Consider the following 11581-nt stretch of genomic DNA (forward strand, 5'->3'; position numbering starts at 1 on the left):
GTGTGTGAACAGGCTTGCTTGGTGGCATGCTAGTCTTTGGTGATCTTTGGATTTAGCAGTGTGTGAACAGGCTTGCTTGGTGGCATGCTAGTCTTTGGGGATCTTTGGATTTAGCAGTGTGAACAGGCTTGCTTGGTGGCATGCTAGTCTTTGGTGATCTTTGGATTGAGCAGTGTGAACAGGCTTGCTGGGTGGCATGCTAGTCTTTGGTGATCTTTGGGGTTTAGTTAATCTAAAGCAGACCGGGGCAACTGGTGGCTCGCGGGCCGCATGTGGCCCGCGCTGGAATTGCATTTTTTTTTACACAGTGCACCTGAATGCAACATGCAAAGATACCCGCTGAATAAGGGGCCCTTTACACGAGGACAGTTTCTGAAAGAAACGACACAATAGCGTTTCCTTCACACCTTTTCCTTCACACCTTCTCCCTGTTTACATGAGCGCTGTTGAATTTTTAAAACGCCGTAATGTACATGCCAGGTCGCTAGGTGGCAGTGTGATCACCTTATTCTTTGCCCATACAAGGACGCTTACTGCATGACGTAATTTCGCTTTAAACGCGGAAGTAGAGTACACTTTCCGCAGTCATTTAGACTTGCCAAAAAGCTTTTTTCAAGCTAAAAAAAAAACCCCAAACTGTTAAAGTTTTAATATTTGTCGGGTGAGAATGTAACATATATGTGACCAGTTTATCAGAATAACGCCTATTGGAAATCTTTAACGAGCAGCGAGGACCGGGAGCGCTGACTGTGATCTGTCACCCTGCTACTGGCAGTGAGAAAACACTGTCGACTGCTTTTGTAACTAACGTTAAATGCCGACCGGGTACAGCCATCGGCTCCTCGCAGCAGTAACGTTATGAACATGTAACTGAAGTTGGCCGCAGTGTAGCTTAATTCTGAGTGTTGCCAAACTTCATTCATACTGACGTTGTATTTGGTTGCCAACTCGCGCACGGCATCGCGTGTGTCGCCTGTGCAGGCACGTCAGAGTTTCTGAAATGTGCCGTTCCAAAGTGATTACATGGAGCGCTCAGCGGGGAGCGTCACCAAGAATTTCACTCTGGAGGGTGGTTTTAAAATGTGTCGTTTCCTAAGCGCGAATTCGCCGTCGCCGTCTTAATGGGAGGCACTAACGATACAATAATTCCCCGTTTCCATAGGAAACCGTCCTCGTGTAAAGTGCCCCTAAGTGTACAAATGTTTATGTCATTCTGGCCAATACTCCACTTCTTTTATAACATTTCAGTCTGGAATATGGATTATCTTTCAATAATCTATGATTTAGCTGCTAAATTGTCAAATACCGCCGTCTGCTCGCTACCCAGGCACTTATGTATGTACTAACTTAGCCTAACTAACTATCCGGTGTGCACAACATTGTCAGACTAAACTCCAGCTGACACCCCAAAAACCTACAATCCGCTACAGAAAAATTTATATTGTTTCTTTATTAACTGGCCCCTTGCCTCCTATCATTTCACGAAAGTGGCCCCCGGGCAAAGCAAGTTGAGTATCCCTGCTGTAGACACTCTGTATGTCCTAAGCTGCTTTCACACATGTTTGGAATTCAGGAGTTATCTAGAGGCCATACGGATGGCTGTCATGTGTGAATGTCTGCATGCGCCTCATGCGCGCTCCCGCGGAGCCTCGTCCTAGCCGGAGGGAAGTGTACCCCCAGCCGTAGTCGCAGAAGCGTATTGTCCCCCCCCCCCCCTCCAGAGCTCCGTGAGCTCGTGAGTGCATGAGGACAGAGACGATCGTGACAGATTATTATTATATAAATAGTCGATGTGAAAATGAGCGAGCAAAAAACACATGCCATTTGATTTTCAAATGAAGCTCAAAACTGCTCCGTGTGCGACAGCCAACATATGTTGCGGATTGCTGGATTGAAAGGCTCATGGCTCTGATCTGATTTCATGTCTGCTTCGCACAGCACACACATTTAATAAGCATTTTTGGACGCGAGGGTCGTCCCGCTTCCCAGTATTGGACATCGCTAGTTAGGGTATCTGGATCTGGTTGCGTTCATGTCTTTGATTTAACGTTTACACAGCGTTCGCGCAAATTCCAAGTAGCGTCAAGTCAGGCAGTATAAAACGAAAACTTCCGGGTATAACCTTCGCAATAATGGCAATTAAATAAAGTAAATGCACGTGTAATGTTTTTTTGTGTGTGTTTCGAAAGATACAGAACGGAGATAAACTGGAAGAATATCTGCTCCCTTCGAAAAGTCAATTTTAACCCGTAGTGAGTCGACATTCTGATTTTTTGTTACTAAGTAATACAACATTTATTTTATTTTGAAGGTAAAAACGTCTAGCTTCCTGTATTCTGTATAATTCTAGTAGGTTTGAGCCATTTTAGGACTGAACATAGCAAAGACCTGTTTTGTTGGTACTGCTTGCGACTCGAGGAAATCGATGCATCTGGGCGTGAGTTGTAGGGTTGTTTAATTAATTACTTACTAACGTTATGCGCAAACGATTATATGCCGTGAACGTTAGGCAGTTATCGCCCATTATGTATTTTTAGTTTTCACAACTGTGTGGTCATGCCCAAATTCCCCCACCCCCGCCGCCCGCCCCCTCTCTACTTTACAAACTCTGCGGAGGTGCTACTCATGTGTGAATGCAACATGCCTCATGTGTGAAAGGGTACACTTCACCTATCATCCGGGGCAGGCTCAGTGGGGGGCAACCCTGACCTGATCCGGAGTTCATGTGTGAAAGTGGCTCTATATACATATAGCAGAATTGACAAGAAAACTGACTTTGACTAATGACATGTTAATCTTCACCCAATTATCTTTGGTTTCATTTTTGATCGGCCAAAATAAATGGACATTATTCTCATCTGGATCACTAATGTCCTAAACACTGTAATTCATTTAAATTAAGTTTCATTTGGACAGTTATACAATTTTTTACATTCTTTCTTCCTATCCTATGGTTATTGTGATGCCCTTTTTCCATGTTTGAGTGATAGTGATGTGACAGTGATGAATTGAGCTGTCTCTTATTTTCCAGGCCAGTAAAGGCACGGGACAGGTCAGACACAGACTGGCTGCTTGTCGGAGGATCCCAGATGGGGAAATGACATCAGCCCTTCCTGGAGGCCAGTGGAACAGAGAGGTGAGTGTGTCTCATCTTGTTCCCTATTCAACAACATATGTTACTATAACTGGAGTTTCTTGCCAAGTCAGGGTTTAATACAGAAACATTTTCCTCTCCTCCATGGCAGAGAGTAGCAGAGGCTGATGTCCTGGAACATGAAGAGGAGGAAGAGAAATGGCAGAGAGTAGCAGAGGCTGATGTCCTGGAACATGAAGAGGAGGAAGAGGGAGAGGACTTACCCTGGACCAGTGGACATGACTGCCCCCTCGTTCAGCACAACACCAAACAACACAAAAGTGTCACTTTTCATCATGGTCTGGTCCGTGTCCCGTGTTGTTTGGAGTGGTCTACTTACGTGCTAGGGGTGATAATCATGATATGACAATAACATTCATGTTAAAAAATGAAACATTGATATGGTTTTAATAATACACATATGATAATATCGTGATTATCGTAAATAATAATCCAGTACCTCTTACATAATTTCTGCGTCTCGACATCCTCACTTTGTCTCGACCGCCCACCCCCACAACACACACTCCACGTGATGGCGTGATGCAGTAACTAGCTGTCCATTAAAGGAACACTCCGCCCATTTTCAACCAGCTTTGTATCATTAGAACATCAGTAGTTTATCAGAAAACTGTAAACGGTTTTGAAGTCTGTCATTTAATTTGACAGTTATTGAGTGTTAAAGTGTGGACCAGTGACATCACTGGTCCACACTAACTCAAATTAATAACTCATTAACTCAAATCAACTCTCAATAACTGTCAAACTAGATGAATGATGAATAGTTTGACAGTTATTGAGAGTTGATTTGAGTTAATGAGTTATTCATTTGAGTTAGTGTGGACCAGTGATGTCACTCGTCCACACTTTAACACTCAATAACTGTCAAATTAAATGACAGACTTCAAAACAGTTTACAGTTTTCTGATATACTACTGATGTTCTAATGATACAAAGCTGGTTGAAAATGGGCGGAGTGTTCCTTTAAGTACAATTGCTCTTTTTGTATGCATTTGTACAGTTATGGTTACAGACTCTCTCCACCTGCCTACACTGCCCCCCTCCCCTTTTCTCTAGATAGCGCAATATCGTTATCGTGAATTATTTTGACCATAATAATCATGTAGTGAAAGTCTAATATCATGACAGCTCTACTTCTATCTATGAATCTATACGCATTATTACTGTCAGCCTATACTTGTCCTACATTGTAATATCCATTTAAGTCAAGCGTCTGATGAAGTTTGTCGTGTGTGTGTGTGTGTGTGTGTGTGTGGGGCAGGTGCTTGACCAATCAGACACTGATCCTGGCTTCAAGTCAGACTCCAGAGTCCCTCGTGTGCTCTGGCCTCTGGCTGACCAAGAGGAAATGAGACAGGTAGGCATCATGATGGGAAGATGGATGTAGTTTATTGGAGAATGCATATGGGCACATTGACTTAACAGTCCTCTCCACTTTTTAATATTGTAACTGGACAGTTCAGGAATATTCAACTGTCACCGTTTATAGCCAGTTCATTTAGTAACTGTTTAGCACAGTACTGAGATTTCTGAGTGCCAGTGAACCTGTCGTCATGTCTGCAACCTATGGCAGGAGCTGTACAATGTACAGTCAGCAAAGCAACAAACTGAGGCAACAAGGCAGTGTAAAACTGTGCTTTTCTTTTCTTTTTTCAATATTGTGAAAAATATTGAATATGGCTGCAATTATAGCGATACTCCATATTATCAGATATCAGCCCAAGCCTATATCAAACCTTAGATATTTTATTTGAATTGAATCAACTGACAACTCTGTAACAGCAAATGTTGTAAGTAGCATTTCTCTCTGTACAGCGTCAGCTGCAGTTCCTGGCGCAGCGGCGGCGGGTCATGGACATGGAGAGAGAGCAGGTGAAGGAGAACAAACGACACAGGAAACACCTCCAGAGGATCGCAAGGTGACATGACCTTAACGCAACCTTAACTTCTTCTTTCAGTGGGTCTGTGTCTGTATTTCTATTGAAGGCGTATGTCATTTTAAGAATGCTTTTTCGTTGCTGTCGTCACTTGCATGCTTGCAAACACAACTCGCAACTCTGGGCCAACTTATTGCGAGCGGCGAGCGCTGAGCCAACGCCGATTTGCCTTTGATCTGGGGGGATTTATCGGCCAGCTCCAAAAACTGTTGTCGAGTGGTATTATCACCTAGTCCAGTGGTTCCCAACCTTTTCCAACTCATGGTCCACTTGAAAATCTCAAAAATGTCTGCGGCCCACATCCCACCATAAACGACAGTACGGAGGTCAAATAATGCTTTCCCAGAGCACTTTTTATTTTAACGATAAAAGGAGCTGTCCATCAGCACCACACAGAAATCAGAAACTAAAAGTGAGGGGCTGTCTGCAATAGGCTAATTAATTAATAATTGATATAAATTAAATCACGGTATCATTCAGCAATGGAGAAATCCATTCTCATACACACACAAAACTGAACACAAACTTTTTGTGGACTGACCGACCAACATAGTGACTTATAGAGCTGCTGGTCACAGCTAAAAAATAACATGTCTTGAACTAGCAGGGACTACTGTTTCCATAGGAGGTGATGGTGGTGGGCGATGAGGGGAAGAGTACCATTGTTGAAATATGGCAAAATCATCATTCATCATACAGTGTAACCTGGGAGAGGCTCAAGTTTAATCTCAGGATCTGCAATATAAAACATAATAAACACTTATACCATCTGAATGTGCCTCAAGAAAACAAAGCAGTTATCAAATGCAAGTCCCATGTGAACCTCAGCTTTTGACAGATGTGTACTGTGAAGTCGGAATTAAAAAAAATGCCACGTCCACTCTTCCTGTTGATACATTATCTTGTGAAAACTATTGTCTAACTATAGGTCTGCAAAATGTATGTTCTTATATAAAGTTAGTCCAACTGAAATATTCAATTCAAAATGTCATTATCTTCACTTAAGGATCAAAACAGAAAAAGAGCAGATCCGACTGGAGGAGGAAAGAAAGATGGAGAGTCTGCGGCGGCTCAAAGAGAGCAGACTTCAGATGGAGGAAAGAGAACTTTTGATTTTGGAACAACTAAGACTCGAGGAAGAGGAGAGATTTATGGAACAGGAGAAGAGAAAACTCAAAAAGAAAGAGAAAGAAGCTACAAGGTAATTTATCTGCAAAGGTTTAATCGTATTTTGCCATGTACATCCACAAGAGAATCAGAAAGATGGAACAAAGGTTAAGACAGACAAATATTATGAAATATTAAAATACCGGGCCATATCTTATTCACAGTAATGCATGCATTGAGCAGTAAGCACCTGTAAGGTTTTGTCAGCTAAATGCTTTTCACTGCTGTATCTACAAGAAAATTACCAAAAATTCCAAGAATAAACTATAATTGACTTTTGTCACAGTAGCCATTTTGTGTCTAAACAGCAGGAAGTAACACAGGTGCAAGCAGAACATTAATGAGGGTCTCCAACTTCCAATCCATTTAAGTGTTCCAGTGCTGGGCAGCGTTTCCGTTGTCCCATAATTGCAGGAAATTGGCCTTTTAAAATTAATCAAAAACCTGTAAAATCTGCAGGACACCGTGTCCTGTAAATTATCTCCCGACATAATTAATTGTAACCCAGAGTTAAATCCTCTGAGTTACGAATATTGACGATGCTAATGTAGAGGCTACAGGTGTTTCTGCCTGTTTGCTAACATGGACGCTACATGGATCTATCGGGATGCTAGTGTTTTCCGCCTGGACTAGACGACCAGATAGCGCACCGTGTGACTGGAAAAGCACGGTTGCACCTCTGGAAATGATAGGTTTATTGAGTCTTATTGGCTGTTTATACTTAAAAAAAAAAAAAAAATTAATCTACATGCCTAATTATGTAATTATGTATATAGCCTAAAAGCTAATTTATACTAACTGCGGAGTGTCCGGTGTTTGCGGAGCGGAGGCTCTGTGCGGCGAGTGCGGCGCTCCGCACAGGCTCTGCGGAGGGACTGCACGGAGCTCCGCGCTCCTCTCAAAAAATGTAACTCCGCGGAGCCCGCCGCGAGCTCGTACAGTCAATTCCGAGGCTATGATTGGCTAATGTTTGCTATGGTTTGTATAGGGAAGAAGCCTCCACAAACTGACCAAGTGACTGGCGAAATCAGTGCAAAATGAACGGGTTTGAGCATCACCTGGTAGAAGAAGTACAGAAATACAGAAATTTGTATGATTCATCCACCCGAGACTACAAAGACCTACAGATGACTAATAATTCGTGGAGGGAAATTGGTAGAGTTTTGTCAACAGATCCTGACATCTGTAAACAAAAGTGGAAGAACCTTCGGGACAAATTTGTGAAAGCCAAAAAAAAGGTGAAAGGAAAGAGGGGGATGGCGGTGGGAAAATAATTCCTCCCATCTTAAACAAGCTGCCTTGGCTCAGTGTTTTTTGTAAAGCACAGGGAGACAGATACTAACTTCGATGAGGTAAGTTTATCACATAGCGTTGATACTTGTATAGGACTGTGTAGTCTGAATAGCCTACGTCAATAAAAACTTGATTTGAGATCGAAAAAATTAAATGCAAAGCACAAAAACAAGAAGACAACAAACTTACTTGCTAAAAACAAACTGAAAATAGCCTACAATCGCACTAGGATTGATTATTCGCCGATAAAAATCAGGATCACACACGGAAGAACTGATGTGACATTTGCATTCCTGCTAAAAACACAACGGGAGCCTGGAGGGGGATTCTCCGCTCTCCGCAGACGCTGCACTGCTACCGCGTTTACCATAAAAGGATGTGCCTCTGCGGAGAGAACGGTCTTGCCGTGAACACCGCGGACACCGGACACTCCACAGTCAGTATAAATTTGCTTTAAGCCTATATCAATTGTTTTTAAGCTTTTAATGTGTCGTGAATTTATACCACTTGTCCTGTATTTGAAATATTAAAGGACACGATGTCCTGCAGCTGTGGGTGCTAGCGGAAACGCTGGCTGGGGCCCTCATTCATGTTTTCATTGTTTTGCTTGCACCTGTGTTACTTCCTGCCGTTTAGATAAAAATGGCTGTTGCCTCACAGCTAGAAGGTCCTGGGTTCGATTCCCACCTGGGACACTGAGCGCTGAAGGAGTGCGTGCCCGTCCGAATGTCCTCGAGTGCCCACCGCCCGCGTGGGGTCGTCAAAAGGGCCTTTCTGTGTGGAGTTTGCATGTTCTCCCCGTGCCCCCTGGGGGTTTCTTTCATATAGGAACCCCACACCAAAACATGCAATATCCTCGTTGCTGATGTGGTGCCTCCTCTGGTCATTAGGGGAACTCGAAAAAGAATAAAAAATTAAAATGGCTCGAGTGAAAAAGGCGGATTGTACATCACAACATATATTTTTTTAAAGTGACGTACAATGTCTATACCAAACAAGTTGGACATCATTAGGGCTGTCCCCGAATACCATTTTTGGGCTTCGAAGCTTCAGTGACAAGTATTCGGGGGTGCGGGGCACGTAGTAACAATGAGAGGCAAGCAGAAAATCGGACTTCCAAGCATTTTTCCTTTTTATTTACAGTAAATGAAAATGTATATAAAATGTGCCATAAGTAGTAGGTAGTAGTAGACCCTGGTAGGCATGGTCAAACTGTCACAGTTTCAGTAGCCTGGGTAAACCCAGCCTTCAACGTGACATCACAGGTTATGCCTGTAGCGTAAGTTTTTTTTGATTGATCACACATAGAGGTCATGTGGAGGCGGGGTTTACCCAGGCTACAGTTTTAGTGCTGGTAAGTAACATCAGATGAGAGCTGTGAGGCACAAGGTCTTTGATTTGGAAATCGATTACCAATGGCATCGATTGAAGCTTCGAAGCATTTAGGTCAGTCCTAGACATCATATACCTAAATCAATCATTCATTTTTATATTTACAGTATATAGTGCCAAATATTATTGTAGTCAAGTCACTACATCTCGAGTCCCCAGTGTTCGAGTCCAAGTCACCAAAGAAGAGTCAGAGTCCAGAGTTACTGAACACATGTAGGTGGAACACATGTGCCTGCCTTTGCACGAAATTGAATAATGTCGGTATTATATAGCTACCAATATAAAATGTCAAATTATTAGGGCCTATTAAAAATAAAGGGATAACAGAAAACGTCTTTATCAATTAACAAGTCAGAGTCTGAGTCTCCAACCTCCGAGTCCAAATAAATGAATGGTTGAGTCTGAGTCATCGGTGCGCAATTCCAGGTCGAGTCAGGAGTCCTGAAAATGATTAGTCCAGGACTTGGACTTGAGTCTGACTCGGCTTGACTACAACACTGGTGTCTGGCACCAAATCATAATAAGGTGCTTTACAAATAGAGCAGGTAGAAGAGCAGGCTCTAAAAACATTGAATTGCCTGGTGGCTGTGTCATTTTTTACTGTAGTTTCAGAATTTTCATTAGCATGTGTTCAGTCAGAAATAGGCTGGTTTTGACAGATTTGGATTCCCCCCTTTATCTTTGGTTGGTAAATTGATCTTAAATACAAGTTCAGATGGCATTAAAAGTCTTAAAATAATCTTAAATGTGGCTTTGTGACAAGGGCTAAACTGGCTTCACTGTAACCCCAGGTTCATTGAGGCTCTGAGAGCTCAGATAAAGGAGCGACTGTCTCAGGAGAAGATGGACCTGCCTCCTCTCTGCTGCTGTGGACCCTCTTTCTGGGACTCCCATCCTGACACGTGTGCTAATAACTGTGTCTTCCACAACAATCCCAAAGGTACACACTGACTATATCCTGCTTCCAGAAGATACAGAAGAGTGAGATGCAGCTTTATAGGACAGGCGTGACATCACAACAACAAAAAAGTACTTCCGGGTGCCACTGCAGCAGAAACTAGTATGAAATAAAGCTGAAAAGCTGTGCCAGACAAACGTTAATATCTCAAAAACTATACATCACATTGCTTATGTATATAAGTAGCTAAAGGATTTCAGGTAAAATACAGTATATGTATGTAGTGTTAAAATTGTGTGAACTGTTGCAGTTTTAAAATGTGTGAATTTAATAAAAAGGACAGCCTGCTAGAGTGAGTTCCTAGCTTCATAGGGTCCCATTACAAAGGCTGAGAAAAGTATAAATCATAAACTGCGATTTCTCAAACTGTACAAAAGATACATTAAAGCTGAATTAATGTGATAGGTAGCGATGCAACGGTATGAAAATGTCACATCACGATTATCGTGACCAAAATTATCACGGTTATCAGTATTATCACAGTTTGTTAAAATGGGCTGAAAATGTTCAAAAAGTACTGAGTTTTATATTGAAAACTCAGACCCAAAAAGGGCCGATACACTCACTGAAATCATTTCCCCAAGGCTGCACGTTTGCATCTGGGAGACGGTTGCCAACTTTGGTTGATGATGGACAGTATTTACCATGTTTTTCAAAGCGCTGTAATCATGGTAATACAATAATCACGGTACCACGGTTTTAATGATAATGAAAATTTGAATCGGTACGGTTATTGTAAGGCATTTCATCACGGTTATCATTAAAACCGGTTATCGTTGCATCCCTAGTGATAGGGTCCAAAAAAAGTGGTGACTCGTTTAAAGTTTAAATGGAGTGTCTAGCTTAAAGTATGAAGGAGCTGTTAGTTCAAAGAGGGCATGGTTTCACCATGAACTGCTGTTTAAAACGAAGGGCAGTTGCCCCCCCGGAAATATGGCAAACATGCAGATTTGTCCTATTGGAACTGTAGTTGAGACCACTGTTAAAAGGCTATGTTGTTAACAGTAATATCTGTCTTTCCCACAGTGTATACTCGGGCTTTGCATTCAGCGTTGTTGAGCTTGGACTTGCAGTAGAGGAGATCAGTGAACTGCACTGGAAGATAGCCTCGTCTTGCAAGATGGCCCCCTTGTTCACATTGAACCCCTGAAATGTCTTCACATGAATTCCACCTAAAGCAGGACCTGTTAAAGCAGATGATAGACCCTTAAAACATCCTGCCATCTCTTTACACTATTGGTTATTATTATGTTTAAATGTTGCCTGTAATAAAGAAAAAATACCCTCTAAAAGACTAACACAAAAATCGCTAAGATCTACCTTGCATTTCTGGACTAACTTCAGGCTTTGGTGCCAGTCCGTCAGCCCTGAGGTTTCACCAAATATTTGGCTAACTAGCTGTATTTATATGCTCATACTCCAGCCTTTGATTGAAAACAAGTTCACATAGAAGTTGAAATAGATGAAGTAGGTTGAGGGAAAGAAATCCTTTGAATACTTGAATACTTCATCCCAGAATAACTCCAGTGGAACAGATGGAACATCACAGATTGATGTTGAGTGAAAGAGTACCAGAGGAGGGATTTTTTTCTTGAAGGCTGATTTTGATCACCACCCTCTTTTTGTTTTTGTTTTTAAATCATTGGGCATTTAACTGTAGTCTTTATGGTTTGATGTCCT

At 42.1% G+C, this 11581-nt stretch overlaps 1 protein-coding gene across 1 annotated transcript in view; it reads left to right on the forward strand.

The window, feature by feature from the left end:
* ccdc15 (coiled-coil domain containing 15) overlaps positions 1-11316 on the forward strand; it is a 29787-nt gene extending 18471 nt beyond the window's left edge. The window contains exons 4-10 of the mRNA XM_083649285.1: positions 3032-3136; positions 3246-3437; positions 4416-4511; positions 4970-5073; positions 6098-6292; positions 9735-9883; positions 10928-11316. Of these exons, the coding sequence (XP_083505411.1) occupies positions 3032-3136; positions 3246-3437; positions 4416-4511; positions 4970-5073; positions 6098-6292; positions 9735-9883; positions 10928-10977 (891 nt within the window). The 3' untranslated portion in view covers positions 10978-11316. The remainder of the gene's footprint in view (positions 1-3031; positions 3137-3245; positions 3438-4415; positions 4512-4969; positions 5074-6097; positions 6293-9734; positions 9884-10927) is intronic.
* Positions 11317-11581: the final 265 nt, after the last annotated feature.

The sequence above is a fragment of the Poromitra crassiceps genome, assembly GCF_964638095.1.
Source record: "Poromitra crassiceps genome assembly, chromosome: 1".
In the NCBI taxonomy this organism is placed as follows: domain Eukaryota; kingdom Metazoa; phylum Chordata; class Actinopteri; order Beryciformes; family Melamphaidae; genus Poromitra; species Poromitra crassiceps.